Genomic DNA, 16,890 nt, shown 5'->3' on the forward strand with positions numbered 1-16,890 from the left:
AAGAGATGAGAGAAGGGCATTCATTGTGTTCTACATGGAGGGTAGGACATGGCTTATGACTGAAGCAATGACATGGGCACCTGCTCACCATGCACAGGCCTAGGGTCTCCTGCACACACCTCACACACAAACAGACACACACACACACACACTCCTGGAGGAGGGGGGGAGGGCGTGCCTTGCAGCCAACCATTCTAAACAGCCAAACACTAAACAAAATATTGACCCTTAAAAAAATGCACGGAAGTAAGATTTTAATTCTTCATCCATTTCCTTTGTTAATGACCATTTATCAAGTCCCAAGTGTCAGCCAGCAACATGGTTCCCAGTGGGAACACAGACAAAGACCTAATGCTGCCTCCCCCCTTCTCCTTCCGGGGCTCGCAGGTGACCGAGACAGATGGTAAGCCACTGTGTCCAGCCCCTGGGCAGTTTCATGTCGAGGGGGCGACTAGGGAGCTCTGCAGGACGGTCAGGCGGGCTCCCGGGAGGTGACACACAGCCTGAACCCTGAGGATGAAGATGCCGTTGCTAGGGAAAGTGCTGGGCGGGGGGAGCAGACTCAGCTCGTGCTGAGACGTGCAGAGTCTGGCCCAGGCGGGCACAGCTCCGAGGTGGCCGGAGACGCAGTGCAGGGAGGCCAGGACCCAGAGCGGAGGCCCAGCTGCTGAGCTGCATCGTTTCCTAACAGCCAGGAGGGGACACAGAGAACCTGTCAAAGGAGAGAGGGAGCGTGGGAGCGAGGGAGTGTGTGCGTGGGGGACTCCAGCTGGCCCAGCCCGGTGTGAGCACTAGCTGAAGTCACTGCACGTGAGGGAAGGAAACACGAGCAGGCACGGTGTCAGCTCCAGGAACTGCGCTGACGGCGGGGCCTGGACGCCCCATCTGCAGGGCCTGCCGCTCTCACAGGCTGCGTGGTGTCTCCCGGGTCACCCCAGCTCACTGGGCAGTGTGCACGGCGCCGGCCTCGGATCTTCCCCAAAGACAGCGGCTCACAGGACGTTCTGTGCATCCTTCTTACCACCTGGGGCTTAGGGACTAAGAGCTGGGTGAAATGGTGAGTTCCCATCTCCTGTCACCGTCTGACTTCACCGCACGCTTCCTCTAATCCCGCCTGCCTGACCTCTGCTCCCACCATACACAGAGCACTGTGGCACCTTATATTAACTTGTCTTCTGTTCCTGTTTTTTAAAGAGCATTAAGAAAAAGTGTTCTCAGCCCAATGCCCCAGTTGCCACTAGGCTGGCACAGTGGTTTGTTTTTTGAACTGATCTAACATTTGACAATGATGACATCTGACATGAAGATCCTGACTTGGGGCTTTTAAGAAGAACTGGACAGCAGACAGTCCTGGGCCCACAGGTCCATAAGGGGCCATTAGGAAGGCCAGCAGACTGGCCCCCGGTCTCAGCCACGCCCCCCGTCTGCCTCCTGTAGACCCTGGAACAAGCCCCCCAGAACAGATGACTCTGAGGGAGCCTGGAGCAGGGATGGCACTCCAACAAGAAGTTAGGAGACCTAGATTCCAAGACCAGCTCCAATACCCAAGCCTCAGCCAACCATTTACAAGGAGGAAGTCTCCTGCCTCTTGTGAAGTGAGGACTGTAAGACCTGTCTTCCCATACGCTGCTCAGAGACGTGATGAGTCTACGGCCATACCACCACGAACGGGCCCAATCTCGTCTGATCTCAGAAGCTAAGCAGGGTTGGGCCTGGTTAGCACTTGGAAGGGAGAGACGTGATGATACGCGTGGACATCCGGCAACACCGTTTGGAGGCACCACTTCACCTGCAGCTCTGTTCTAGAACACTCTGAAAGAGATCTCTACCTCCAAGCCTGACAACTAGAGTGCTCCTGAGGGCACAATGCAGCTGAAGGAGATCAAGTGACGGACATCACTCATTCACAAGTTCATTCATTCATTCAGCCTGCCAAAGACCAGCTCTAAGGTGTCGGGGAGGCGGGGGGCGCTCTCACCACTCTCTGAGGTGTATCTCAGGTCCTGGAGGGCGGCCACGGCAGCCTGTGTGCCCTGAACATCCTCTTCAGCTTCTGCGATGTGCAGGTACTGGGTGGAAGGCTCCTCGGGAGCTTCTGTTGCTGGCTAAATGAAAACACAGAATCACTGATGGGACCGCCTAAAAGATCCCCTAGAAGGTCCCCAGAAGCCCCGGGATAACGGATTCAAACAAAACAAACACACACCAGCAATGCGTCTGCAGCAGCTCATTTGCCTGGCACCCCTGAGAAACCAGTGCTCCGATAAAAACCCATCTCCCAAAGAGGAAACTTCTCTGTGCCAAGTGCCGAGGCTTTAAAACCAGCTTCGGAGGAAAGCCTCTGGTGACACGTTCTTGCCGCAGGGAATAGAGGATGTTGTTCACAATGAGAGATGAGACACGCACAGAGAGACCCTCATGTGTGCTCTGCTCCTCCCATTGCCACCAACACTGCTCTGATCCCCTGGGCCTGGGGCCTCCTGCTATGAGGTCAAGAGGGAGACACAGCGTGGTGGCGGTGGATGGGAGGAGAGGACTAGTCACCACAACCTCTGGCCAGCTTAGAGCATGGGTCCCGGCACACAGCAAGATCTCAGGAGATCTCAGCTACTCGTGCAGTCTGTGGCTCATTTTATTTTTACAGGATGGGTATGACAAATGCAACTGACCAGAGAAGATACACCTGTGCAGAATCAGGACGCTACGAGAGAAGAAGCTAAAGGGACATTTACAGAAATCTCACACCGATAAGGAGAGGAGAGGTGGACATTTCACATGAACTAGATATTCATAATCACCTCTTCCTGGCACTGGAAAGCAGGCAAGCATGAATGTCACCAATAAAGAAGAACGAAAAGGAGATTTTATACACAATTTATAGGAGCCAAAGTTATCATACTCTGTAAGCACTTATCAGCTATTCACAAAGGCTCAGAATAGAATGTGATTATTCTTTTACAGCCAAGTGGTCAAGTTCATTTAGTTCATTTCCAGCCTGACATTTAGTAGACACCCAATGAGTATCTGATGAACGCATAAATGAACAAAAAGAAGCATGCTTCCTTATAAGTACCATTAGGCAACATTGTGGCCAATGCGAATTGGATCTCAGCCTGTGATGAACAGGAAGGGCGTGGCATGACTCCCCCTCTTTGGGGTACTCTCTGTAATAACCATCTGTGGGAAGACAGTGCTTTGCCGGGCACTCCAGGGAGCCTGGCAACAGCGTGATGGCTAGAACAGGCAGCCTGTCATCACTCGGGGACCACCCCTGGCCAGCGTCTTGGCTGCTCAACTGTCATACTTCTGGAGTCTAGTGGGTGACTTTGTGTCAACTGTATTTGTCGAGTCACAGCTCTGCTGAAGGTGTCGAGATCTGTAAGAAGCCAGGTCTTCAGAGGAGAGGGGCATGACTGCACGAACAGAAGCACCAGCTGGCCAGAAGAGATGCTGTTTACATCAGGAACCAGCATTCCATGTCTATTTGTTAACAGAGAGCAAAGCCCTGCAAGTATGGACTCAAAGTACCAGAGGATTTCCATAGATGGGCACGCGACGGTGATGTTGCTGACACCATCGCCGCCGTACCGCGGACCTGCTGGGGACTAGACAGTAACCCTGGCATTTCATACATCCTGTCTCTCAATCCTTTTGACCTCTTGAGTGGCAGGAGCCTCACCATAGACATTAGAACACAGCGGTCACAGAGGTTCGACAAGCAATGGCTCAAGGTCAAACTGTTTACAGGAAGAGCCAGGAAATCGCAAGGAAGTCTTTCGAAGTCCACATTCCTTAAATTTTCTTATAGAAAATGTCAAACATACACAAGACGGAGAAGCGAGCCTGCATGCTCACAGCCCCACTTCAGCAGTCGCCACCTCACGGCCAGTCCGCTTTTGCCGACGCCCCCACCACGCTCCACACAACGGCCCTTTGATTTTGAAGCAAATGCAGACGTCACATCAATGTAAATATTTCAGAATGCACCTCTGAAAGATAAAACTCTTTCAAACCAGAACTACAACACCGCCATCACACTCAGAACACTTAACAGTGATTCCTGAATGACTTCACATCCCTAAGCGCTGTTCTAATTTCCCCAATTCATTTTTCACAACTTAATCCCACAAGTCGTACTTAAGTTATTGAAATCCATATATTAGAACCGTCTGATAAAAGTCTCATAAGACTTGCATTTATAGGCTCTCCTTCCACTCTTTCTCCTCTGCTTATGGTTTCATTGTGAAAAGTGGTCGCTTGCCGTCAGAGTTTCCAACAGCCTGGATTCAGCTGTCTGCACCACCAGGGAATCACTGAGTGTATTCACTGACAGTCAGACGTGGACGCTTAATCAGGCGATCAGGAGGCAGGAGGACCCCACGGTAACACCGTGTACCTCCATCAGGAGACACTCTGTGACTGAGCGTCCCTGTTTTTGCTGTGTTGGCAGGAGACTGACGGTCATCGCTAGACCCACGATGCCAGTGGAGGGTTGTAAAACAGAAGTCATGAAAACCTTCACTTGTTGGCTGGAATACTTCTACACAAAGAAATCTCTCTCCTCCAACATTCGGTTATTCTGAGATACGGTTTGTTTCGATGAGGTGGAATAATTGTTCGATTCTGAGCCTTACCAAAGTAACAATTTTATTTATCAAAATAGAGTTGATTTACTATTACTCTGCACAGGTAACTAAGGAGTTTTCTCCCAGGATTATTATAAACTCATGGATTTAAACACATTTGATGTGCTTCACTCCACTCTGCAAATACTAACAACAGCTTTAGAGTAACAATATCAACCGCTGCTGGTGGAATAACTAAGAACAGTATGTTTTTTTTGCCAGTTCCTTTCACCCTTATGTTCTATTCCACTGGGGAGGAACAATCCAATTTCTATCTTAAAATCTCTTAAAATATTTCTTCTCTATGTAGTTCTGCCATTGCTTTGACATACAGTTTAGATCCTTGATTTCATTCTACTCTTAATTTTCAGGGCTTGCTTTTTTAAAGTTCAGTTTTGTTTTTATTGTTATATAAAATCAGAAGGGCCATCAATAATCTTCCTACAATCCTCGGCCCCTACCTAATCACAAGAAACCATCACATGAATCCAAATGGTGTGATGAGGGCCCTTCTGATCACATCACACCGGGGGCTGGCGGGGTGTGGGGGGGTGGGCAGGTACATGATGTCACTCTGTCTCACTACCGAGGATTCTGACCTCGGTCGGGTGGCTAAGGTGGTGTTGGCCAGGTGTCTGGTCTGTGATGTTACTACTTTTCCCTGTAAATTCATGATTATTTAGGGGGAGATATTTTGAGGTTACATCAATACTCTATTTCTCCTCAAAACTTCTGTTGACTAATTCTGGCATTCATCAATGGACCTTGGCTACTGTAATTATTGCTGCAGTGTTCTAATGGTAATTTTCTATTTCCCTCACTTTCTAGATCTATTGATCAGAATTCTTCTGTAGTAAGAACTGTTCCTTCTCTACTATTTATTCAATCATTTATCAGTATGGATGCAGAGATATTTACTCTATGCTTTAAGTGATTTTTTAGTCCAATACTATCATGATTTACTTTGTTACTCAAATTGTTCCAGTTTGGGGCCATTAGGAACTCTCTAGGGGATTCCCTGGTCACTCGGCTGGTAAAGAAACCGCCTGCAATGCAGCAGACCCCAGTTCAATTCCTGGGTCAGGAAGATCCCCTGGAGAAGCGATAGGCTACCCACTCCAGTATTCTTGGGCTTCCCTAGTGGCTCAGCTGGTAAAGAATCTGCCTGCAAGGCGGGAGACCTGGGTTTGATCCCTGGGTTGGGAAGAACCCCTGGAGAAGGGAACAGCTAGGAAGTCTCTGGGTTGTCTCCTGTGCCATTTTGACACACTTCTCTCTTACTTTTGTGGAACACATTGGTGTTACTTTCCAGCACTGCAAAATGCTCCAGGATCATCTTCCGTAATTTCTGCCTCTGCCCTGAAGTCAACCACTTTTTCCAAGGGACCCCGGTTCCTCTTCTTGGAGAATCCTGTTAGAAACCAAGACCTAGAGACTAGGTGTGCTCATTGACAGTTGGGGTCACTGTTTCTAGGCCCTCTAAGCACAAAAAGCTAAGAAATACACACATGTATAAAGTTTAAAGTTTAGTCACTCAGTTGTGTCCGACTCTTTGCAACCCTATGGACTATAGCCCACCAGGCTCCTCTGGCCATGGGATTTTCCAGGCAAGAATACTAGAGTGGGTTGCCATTTCCTTCTCCAGAGGATCTTCTTGACCCAGGGATCAAACCCAGGTCTTCCACATTATAGGCAGAAGCTTTACCGTCTGAGCCACCAGGGAAGTGTACATGCATGTATACTAACCATGTATACACATATATCTGGAATTATTTCTGCATCAATCTATTGCTGTATATACACACAGTCTATCTTCACATACTACATTAACAGAGTTGTAATAAACAGCCTTGTGTAGACACCTTCCCTCATTTTTGTCAGTATAACCTTGGGACAGTTTTCTAACGGTGGGATTGTTTAGTTAATGGAAAAAGAAGCGCATATGTAATTTCAGTAGATATTGCTAGATTCCCCTTCATAAAGGTCACACTGTTTTACACTCCCACCAGCAATGTATGAGAATGCCTATTTACTCAGCCTCTCCAGCAGAGATGATGTCAAACTGGTGGATTCTTGCCAGTCGAATAGGTAAGAAATTCTATCTCTGTCTAGTTTTAATTACATTTATTACATGTGAGGCTGATCACGCTTTCAGATAGCCAAGGTCATTTGCATTTCTTTTTCTTTGAACCTTTCTTATCTCTTGCATTTTGGGCTGTTGATCTTTTTCACCAGTATTGCTAGAAGCCTTTTACAACATTAAGATATTTACCTTTGTTCAATGATATGACTGAAAATAGCTTTTTTTTTTTTTTGTCATTTGCCCCTCTATGAGTTCTTTTACATAAGATTTTTAAAATGTTCTTCATGTGGTTAATTTGTTTTCAATCATTTTCCTAATTGAATCTGGATTTTGAGTTATAGTTAGGAAAGTTCTCCACACTCTAAATTTACAAATAGATTCATTTATATTTTCTTCTGGTATTTGTAAAATATCTCTTTTTTCACATTTAAATCTCTGTTCTTTTATTCTAGGTTCTCTCTCTATAAAAGCCATTGATTATTGTATATTGATGTTTTAATCTGCTGCTTATCATGTGTAGTAGATTTTCATTCATTCTTAGATTTTCAAAAACATAATCCTGTATCTACAGAGATACTTCATTTCTTCTTTTCTGGTTCTTACATCTCTATTTACTCTACCTTGTCCAACATGCCAGCTGAGGCCTCCCATGATGTTAAAAGACCAGAGCCCCTAGGGCATCCTCATCTTGTTCCCAAATCTAATAAGAAACTCAAGATGTTGGCTCTTGATCTGAAACACATATATTTTGTTTTTTGTCTTAAAGATGTACGCATCAAATTCTGCTTTATTGACTGTTTTTAATCAGTGGATGTGGAACTTTGTCAAATGCCTTTTCTCCATCTATGAAGATGATCCTTTCAGTTTTCTCCCTAGTTCTGATACTATGATGGGTTATGTTAACAGATTAACACATTCCCTCCCACTGGACAACCGTTCCCTTGCTTTCTGGAACAACCCCCACATTGTCATTGGATTTGTTTCTGAGCCCTTACTCTTAACTGGAGTAAACCCACTGGATACACTGATATGACAGAAACTTCTCAGGAAGTGGTCCTCAACTGAGGGCCATTGTGACTCCTGGGGAACCTGGCAGTGTCTGTGCTTTCTGTCTGGTTTTCACAACTGGCTGTGCTGGTGGATCCTCGTGGGCAGAGGTCAACGACGCTACTAAACGCTCTAAAATGGCGGAGAGTAGCCCTCTGCAACAAAGAACTGTCCAGATCATAATCTCAGCAGCACTGAGTTCCGGAGAGTAGCCCTCTGCAACAAAGAACTGTCCAGATCATAATCTCAGCAGCACTGAGTTTGAGAAACTCTGCCTCAGGTAAACCGCAATTTGGCAGTGACCCCTGGTACCTGAAAAGAGAAATAGCTACTGGCTTACAAAATACAGCTACTGGCTTTTATAGAATCCAGCCAGGAAACTGGCTCCAACATCCAACTGGAAAACAAAGGTGACAGGTAGGAGCGCCTGCCTTCAGCTGAGGGAGACAAGGACCTAAAATCAGCAGGCGGGGGCCCTTCTCTGTTCTCGGGGCGGGGACCAACAATATATGCTGTCAAGCATTGCTCTTTCAGATGCAGCTTCTGAAACTCTGGATTCAGATAACAGAAGTAAAGGTATCAATGAGTCCAATGCAGACATTCATTCACAAACCAGTCGCAACACAACACAGCGTAAGAAGTCACATGCATGGCCTGGACCTCATCCAGTATACCCCCTCAGACGGGAGACAGGGTTCAAAAAGATGTCCAAGTTTCCCACCAGAAAACCCATTGCTCCAAGGAACGGCACCGGGCTTGCCTGGTTTGTTGTCTGTGCTGAGGAAAGTCACGATCAAGACCAAGCTTTCAAAAGTACCTCCCACTTGGGGTCTCCTTCGCTCTCCACCAACTTCAGGCCATGCTTGTTCTTCAGGTGCCTGTTGAACTCCCATTTGGTGCCATAGACGAAGCTGCACACTGGACACTTCAAACCGCCTGGAAGCACAGACACAGGTAAGAGCGCGCTCACAGACTTCCGTCCACATGCCGCAAACCTAAGAGATGCATTCGTCTCCAGTATCTACTTTCAATCCAAGCTTACTGTACTAGTAAACAGAATAGCAGCAGTTCAATATGTTTTTCCAGGCAGAGATTTTAAAACTTAGTGCATTTCTTTTCATTTATTGAATCAGAATTTGCAGAGAATCTAATACACATTTAATATTTTAGGTGACAGAGTCAAGATGAGTAATATTCCTTTGGCTGAGTGGATAAAGTGGCTTAAATCATTTTTTCATATTTTTATTTGAAAATAACAAATAATTTAGAAAGCGAAAAATAACTGAAGGACAACAGTTGCTTTTCTCAATCTCTTTTGTCCCAAAACACTAAGACAGAGGGCCAGATGCTCCATCTCCTTCATGTCAGAAGTGAAGCCAGGGATATAAATCCCCACTTGAATATCCCCGTAAAGGACAAATGAAAAAGCTGGTCACATCCTGAAATGTCACTATTTATTTAACTGATTAAATTTGACAAATGTTCCAGGAAGTACCTGCATGTTTTAATTAAGAGAATATAAAACTCTAGAATTTAAAAAAAAAAAAACAAAACTGAGAGCCATACAAAGACTATCTAAAATTTTATCAGAAGCAGTAACTAAATTTGGAGCTGGACAAAAATCATTTGTTTATTTGTTCATCTGAAGCACAGTGGGTTTACAATGAATGCTGTGTCAGTTTAACCTAAGTGTTAGCACAGGGAAGTGACTGAACAGGAGAGCTTTCAGAAGCAGACTAGTCCCCTGGGAGGACAGCTGCAGTCCCAGCAGCGAGGCTGCACTGGCTGCAGGTTGCTCAGGTGCATCCTGTTGTGCTCAGGTGCATCCTGTTGTGCTCAGGTACATCCAACTCTTTGCAACCCCATGGACTGTAGCCAATCAGGCTCCTCCATCCACGGGATTCTCCAGGCAAGAATACTGGAGTGGTTGCCATTTCCTCCTCCAGGGGATCTTCCCAACGCAGGGATCGAACCCACATTTCCCGCATTGGCACATGGGTTCTTTATCATCTGAGCCACCAGAGAAGCCCGGCATCAGGCCTCTAATCTAGGGGACATGGAGCAGGCCAGAGTCAGGCCAAGTGCTAGCAGCATCAGGCCTGCACCCGAGGGGTCGGGCAGTGAGATGGGAACACAGGCCTCTAACTGGTTTCCCACAGCCACAGTGGGTCTGCTCTCCACCCGGCACAACGGCTGGTCTTAAAAACTCAGCTGAAATCACATCTCACATAGGTGTAAGCCCCTCCACCGGCTTCCCTTCACAGCCAGAACAGGAATTAGCGGGAATGGAAGCTAACCCAGGTGGCTGACGGCACAGTCCCTTGAACCTTGGCCTTTCCATGCTGGGCGAGCACAGAGGAGCACAGCAGGTACAACAGAGACAGCGGGCAGAGTCAGCACAGACAGTGCATGCATGTGAGTGCTCAGTCGCTTCCGTTGTGTCCAACTCTTTGTGACACTATGGACCACAGCCTGCCAGGCTCCTCTGTCCATGGGATCCTCCATGCAAGAATATTGCCATGTCCTCCTCCAGGAGATCTTCCCAAACCCAGGGGTCAAAACAAACCTGTGTCTCTTTTGTCTTCTGCCTTGGCAGGCGGGTTCTTTACCACTAGCATCACCTGGGAAGCCCACAGAGACTGGCAACAGTTACCAAATCCCGAACTTCTAGAACATTCTACAGAAAAGGCAGCTCAGACGGTTGTTTTTCTGAAACTCAAACACACTGCACTTTTTTGCCTGGAGGATAATTAAACTTAGTTCTTCTTTGTTATTGCTTGTTCATCATCTAAAATGATGCATTTTCTTACAATCATCTTTTAAAACCCTCCAAGGCATGAGAACCACTACCTTGTCTCTCGGTTAAGCTGACGTTGCTTGTGTAAAGACTTAATCTGTGGCAATGAACACAAACAAACTACCGAAGGTTAAATTTAGGCTTTAAAATGAAATTAAGGATTCCTTCTGGGCTGTTCTTTAATGGAAACTAATTTAGGGAGAAAAAACATCCTGATATTATGCTTAAATTAAAATTAATATAAGACTGCCCCCACACTAATTAAAACTCCCACTTTTATCATGGTGGCTTTAATTAAAGAACAACAAATGGAAATATGTAATCTAGACAGAAGGTGTAACTGTGCCAGGTAACTGACATCAAAGCCGAGAAAAGTTAATTTCCATTTCAATTCATTAAATGCTTAGGCGACACTTGGCAAAGGTCACGGGGAGACCTAGTGAGTTTCCTTGCAGCCCTGATATTAAGTGCACCCCATAAAAACCACAACCCCCCCTCCCCTCAAGTTGCAATCTTCCTCATAAGGAAAGACGAACCAAGCCAAAGGACAGAATTTCAGGAGCAATTCGGAAACTCCATCATGGCATCTTTTGTTCTTTTTTAAATTCAATCTATTTCAGAGGAATTTCAAGTAAACTATTTTCACTCCTTTGCAGTGGCTGACGTTATTGAAAATTCAATTTCATTTTCAATAATGTAACTCCCAGAATGGCATGGATACTCGGTTGGACAGTCAGGAGATCTGCATTTGTCACTTGGCTCACATGACTCAGAACCACTTCCTTGAATTCTTGGGTCTTGGTTTTTTGTTTTTCCTATGAAGGCAAAAATGCTAAAGCTTATATCCTTATAAAAGGTGGTGTAGTAAGTCAGAGGAGGAGAAATATCTTGTGACATCCCTGATATGTGGAATCTAAAAGGAAATGATGCAAATGAACTTACAAAACAGAAACTGACTCATAGACTTAGAAAACAAACTTATGGTCGCCAAGGGGAGGGACCGCTAGGGAGTCTGGCATGGTCATGGACACACTGCTGTATTTAAAATGGATAACCAATAGGGACCTGTTATATAGCACAGGGAACTCTCTGCTCAGTGTCACGTGGCAGCCTGGATGGGAGGGGAGATTAGGAGAGAATAGATACACATATATGTATGGCCGAGTCCCTTCGCTGTTCACGTGAAACTACCACAACATTGTTAATCAGCTATCAGCTCACTGTCCGACTCTTTGCAACCCCATGAATCGCAGCACGCCAGGCCTCCCTGTCCATCACCAACTCCCGGAGTTCACTCAGACTCACATCCATCGAGTCAGTAATGCCATCCAGCCATCTCATCCTCTGTCATCCCCTTCTCCTCCTGCCCTCAATCCCTCCCAGCATCAGAGTCTTTTCCAATGAGTTAACTCTTCGCATGAGGTGGCCAAAGAACTGGAGTTTCAGCTTTAGCATCATTCCTTCCAAAGAAATCCCAGGGCTGATCTCCTTCAGAATGGACTGGTGGGATCTCCTTGCATTCCAAGGGACTCTCAAGAGTCTTCTCCAACACCACAGTTCAAAAGCATCAATTCTTTGGCGCTCAGCTTTCTTCACAGTCCAACTCTCACATCCATACATGACCACAGGAAAAACCATAGCCTTGACTAGACGGACCTTTGTTGGCAAAGTAATGTCTCTGCTTTTGAATATGCTATCTAGGTTGGTCATAACTTTTCTTCCAAGGAGTAAGCGTCTTTTAATTTCATGGCTGCAGTCACCATCTGCAGTGATTTTGGAGCCCAAAAAAATAAAGTCTGACACTGTTTCCACTGTTTCCCCATCTATTTCCCATGAAGTGATGGGACCAGATGCCATGATCTTTGTTTTCTGAATGTTGAGCTTTAAGCCAACTTTTTCACTCTCCACTTTCACTTTCATCAAGAGGCTTTTTAGTTCCTCTTCATGTTCTGCCATAAGGGTGGTGTCATCTGCTATACTCCAGTACAAAATAAAAAGCAGAAAAAAAAAAAAAAAAAAAAAGACAGTGTGCGGTCAGCAGAATAACAGGCTCCCCAGAGATATTCATGTCCTAAACCCTGGAACGTGTGAAAATAAAACCTCAGGTGGCAGAAAGGATCAGGTAAGGGGCTGGAGATGGGGCTATTATCCTGCACCATCTGGACGGGCCTAATGTTATCACAAGGATCCTTCTAAGAGCGGGCAGGACAGCAGACCCCAGTGCCATCACCTAACAAAGAAAGACTGCCAGCTTTGGAGATGGAGGAGGGGGCAGAGTCAAGGACTGCAGACAGCCTCCAGAAGCTGGAAAGAGAAAACATCCTGGTCTTGAGATTCCAGAAGGAATACAGACTTGTCAGCAAACCTGACTTGAGCCAGTAAGACCAGCTTGGGCTCCTTACCTTCAGAATGGCAAAATAATTGGCTTTCAAAACATAAGAAGTAGATAAAACACAAGCAGCGGATAAAGCATTTATACAGCATTCAGTACAAGTCTAACTACCAGAAAAGCACTGGAGTCCAAGTGCCTCCGGCTGAGGCCCGGCTGGCACATGGCTGGCACGTAGGTGGCACACGGCTGGCACGCAGCCTGTGCCCCCAGGACCAGATGTGTGCTGGAGCCAGAGGGAACCAGCTCAGTAGCTGGCTGGGCACATCCCTGCCCAACTCAGCGATGTCACATGGGAAGCTTGAAATTGGCCCCAGTGGAAATATTCACAGTACAGAAACTGGAAAAGGCTACATATCAGCGTCCCGTCCCCTGCCCCAGGAAAGCCAGCTGGTGAACATTTCCAGAACACGACAGGCGGACACCCCAGCAGCCTCCACTCCAGGGTTCGCAGAAAAGGACCCAAACTGCAGGAAAAACACCACAGTCCCTTCCCTGAGAAACCTGCCGGGGAGCAGAAACCTCAGCCTTTTAGGTCCTCTCCCAGCCTCCTCTACAAAAGTGCTCGGACCCCCTCCCCAAACCCCTGAGCCTGGGGCAGAACCATCCTTCTCAGCCATCGACGGCTCCCGTGTGTCACTGTTTCAACACAGCGGACGGACAAGGAGTCCTGCACTTGGTTTCAAGAGACTGCAACATCATTTTGAGAAAACTACATTTATGATTTTTTCTTTAATTTTAGAAATACTTTTTAATTTATTTATTCAGAGGATAATTACTTTACGATATGTTTCTTCCATACATCAATATGAATTAGTCATAGATATATATGTGGTTTTTTTATTATGTCATTTTAAGACCTATTCCTCTATCTCAAAACAAGAAATTATAAAGTCCCAAGAAGATAATTTTTAAGGGGTTGGTAGAAGAGGAAAATAAAACCAAACAAGGATGGGGAGAATTACATGAAATTAATCAAAAGAAAATGAGAAAAGTCCCAGTGAGTGATCCCAAACAACTCAGCATTATGATTCTTTTTATTCAGCCCCATCTTCTTCCTCTCTCCTTCTCTCCCTCAGACCTAAGGTCAGCAAGAGCTGTGTGCTCTTGAGGGCTCTGAGCTGCACTAATCCTCAACCAGCTCTCAGATTTCAGAGATAGTTCTCCTGCCAAGACACAGAGGCACGGTGTCTCCTATGAGCCAAAACATATTCCGTTGCTTCCTTCCAGGTGAGTCTCTTGATGGGGGCATAGCAAAAATAAATAAACACACACATGAAGGCCAAAAATAGCCCTTCAAAATTAGAAAACCCAGACCCTGTCAGGGAATGCCAACTGATTATAGAGCAAGTTAGAAAGTTAACTTAGGGCATGAAGAAAATGTAGGACATGAAGCAACTTGACCTCAGCACATTTTGTGCAAGGTAGTGATGAAAGTCTGGAAGCAGGGAACTATGACAGAAGTATCAATCAGATCCCCACACCTGTTCCCATGACCAAGTAAATGTCTATTTCCCGCCAGTCCAGCCTAAGAGTGTAAAGGATGTTGAAATGAGTCACTAGCCCTGTACTCCAATTATTTATTGTGACTCGAAGGCAACCCAGGAAAAGGGGAGGACAGAGGATGAGATGATTGGATGGCACCTCCGACTTGATGGACATGAGTTTGAGTAAGCTCTGGGAGTTGGTGATGGACAGAGAAGCCTGGCGTGCTGCAGTCCATGGGGTCAAAAAGAGTCGGACACGACTGAGTGACAACTGAACTGAAGGCAATCCACCCTCTCCTCTGTGATTCCTGGACAGCGGGGTCCTCAAAAATGAATCACCAGCTATAGAAGCCTTAGCATAGTTTCAGGAAAAAAAAAAAAATACAAAAGAAAGGAATGCAAATGTACTGAGTGCCAGACACTCAAGTGTTCTCGCTTCATCCTCCCGCAATCCTGTGTGATGGCGGCTGTGAGCTCCAGGTGAGGTTCAGGGCCGCCGGTGGAGGGTGGGTAACCTGCCCGAATGGCAATGCACTGGCCTGCCCTCCAACTCCTAGAAACTGCCTTTAATACCAACACCAGGCACAAGCTCCCATTATCCCAGATGGAAGACTTAAAATTATCCGAGAGTTTTCTGCTGCTCGTCTATTTCCGGACGTCAGCCCTGTCACCGGAAGTGCTGAAGGATACAGTCAATTCATTTGTTCTACATTAGGACGCCATTCATGGTGGTTACAGCAAGTGGAGCTTCACGCACCAGGGCCCGCGGAGAGGGGACGGGATAGGTTTCTAAAATGGTCTTCAGCTTCAAAGAGTCACAAGATCCAGGGAAGAGCAACCACTGACACACTGTGCTCTGCAATCACTTTTCAGCTGAATTACCGGAGCACAGATGAAAATACAACAGCATTTCTATGTAGCAACAGCATGTGAGCTAAACCCTCACAAATGGAAATGTGCCCATGTATTGAAAAACCCCCAAAACTTTTCAAAGATATTAGAGTTTTCACTCATTCTCTTTAGTTTAAATGTTCTAAATCGTTTCTTCTTTTCAGGAGGAATATGTAATTTGAGCACTCAAATATTTTTGGATAAAGAACCCCACCCGTAAATGTGCTTAATATACTGCTATTCATAATTGTAATAAGAGAAAAATCTAGAAACCCTACAATGTTCAACAACAGGAGTATGGTTAAATATAGTAGGGTGGGACTTTCCTGGTGGTCTGGTGGTTAAGAATCTACCTTCCAATGCAGAGGACAGGGGTTCCATCCCTGATCGGAGACTAAGATCGTACATGACTCGGGGCAGCTAAGCCCGTGTGCCCAACTACTGAGCCTGTGTGCTGCAACTAAGACGCAACGCAGCCAAAAAGGCAAAGTAAATAAATATTTAAAATAAATAAAGTGGGGTGCTCCCACTTCATGCTGTATTGCAAAGGCCCTTAGAAGTTAAAGTAGGAAGACAGTGTAGCAAAGGAAAACAAACTGTGTGTATTAATCAACATTAAGTAAAGAAAGTTAGCCATGAACTTTCATTTGTTCAAAATGTGTGCATGGACTAAGAACAGATGGCCATACAGTTGACCCTTTGAACCCCCAGGTTCCACATCCTATGTGGGGCTGAAAATGCAGACACCAACTGTTCTCTGCCATTTTACACAAGTGACTTGAGCATTCTCAGACTATGGGACCCATGAGGGTCCTGGAACTGATCCCCTGCCGATACTGAGGGATGACTGTACCGATAAATGAACGTTATGGGAAGGGTGCTAAAATGTGTGGGCAAGTGATCACTTTTTTTTTTAAGATTTCCATCAAAAGTGAAAGTGTTAGCTGCTCAGTTGTGTCTGACTCTGCGATCCCTTGGACTATAGCCCGCCAGGCTCCTCTGTCCATGGAATTCTCCAGGCAAGAATATTGGAGTAGGTTGCCATTCCCTTCTCCAGGGTATCTTCCTGACCCAGGGATTGAAACCAGGTCTCCCACAAGGCAGGCAGATTCTTTACCACCTGAGCCGCTGGGGAAGCCCTAAGGTTTCCATTAAGGGTGCTGTGATACGGTCCTGGCCGCAAGTAACACTGACACTCACAGGGAGGAGGAGGAAGCGAACAGTGATGGCCAGGAATGTGCGGTCGTGCTGAGGGAGGTCGCAGAGCGGCCCCGGGGGGCCTGGCCAGGCACAGGGGCGCAGCCGCTCGCCTACCTTGCTGGATGAGTGCGTCGGCCGCCAGCTCCCCGGTGCCCACGTTGCTGTACTCCTCGTTGGGGTGCTTCCGGTTGTAGTGCCGCTTCAGGGAGCCTGAGATGTTGCATGAGTAATGGCAGTGGGCGCAGCGGAAAGGCTGGGGGGACAAGGAGGAGGGTAAGGGCCAGGCCAGGCCCCGTGTCATCAGCCTCCACGGGAAGGAAGAGGCCCCCCACACACATACCCCACTCCTCCTCCACGACTCCCCTATCCTT

The 16,890-nt window shown here is 46.4% G+C and overlaps 1 protein-coding gene across 2 annotated transcripts in view; it reads right to left on the reverse strand.

The window, feature by feature from the left end:
* The window catches only part of ZFAT (zinc finger and AT-hook domain containing), a 158,532-nt gene that overhangs the window by 21,420 nt on the left and 120,222 nt on the right, over positions 1 to 16,890 (reverse strand). For both annotated transcript variants that reach the window (XM_044928863.2, XM_025265571.3), the window contains 3 exons: positions 16,634 to 16,772; positions 8,573 to 8,691; positions 1,979 to 2,105 (listed from right to left, as the gene is read on the reverse strand). In XM_044928863.2, coding sequence (XP_044784798.2) covers positions 1,979 to 2,105; positions 8,573 to 8,691; positions 16,634 to 16,772 — 385 coding nt within the window. The remainder of the gene's footprint in view (positions 1 to 1,978; positions 2,106 to 8,572; positions 8,692 to 16,633; positions 16,773 to 16,890) is intronic.

The sequence above is a fragment of the Bubalus bubalis genome, chromosome 15 (genome assembly GCF_019923935.1).
Source record: "Bubalus bubalis isolate 160015118507 breed Murrah chromosome 15, NDDB_SH_1, whole genome shotgun sequence".
In the NCBI taxonomy this organism is placed as follows: Eukaryota; Metazoa; Chordata; class Mammalia; order Artiodactyla; family Bovidae; genus Bubalus; species Bubalus bubalis.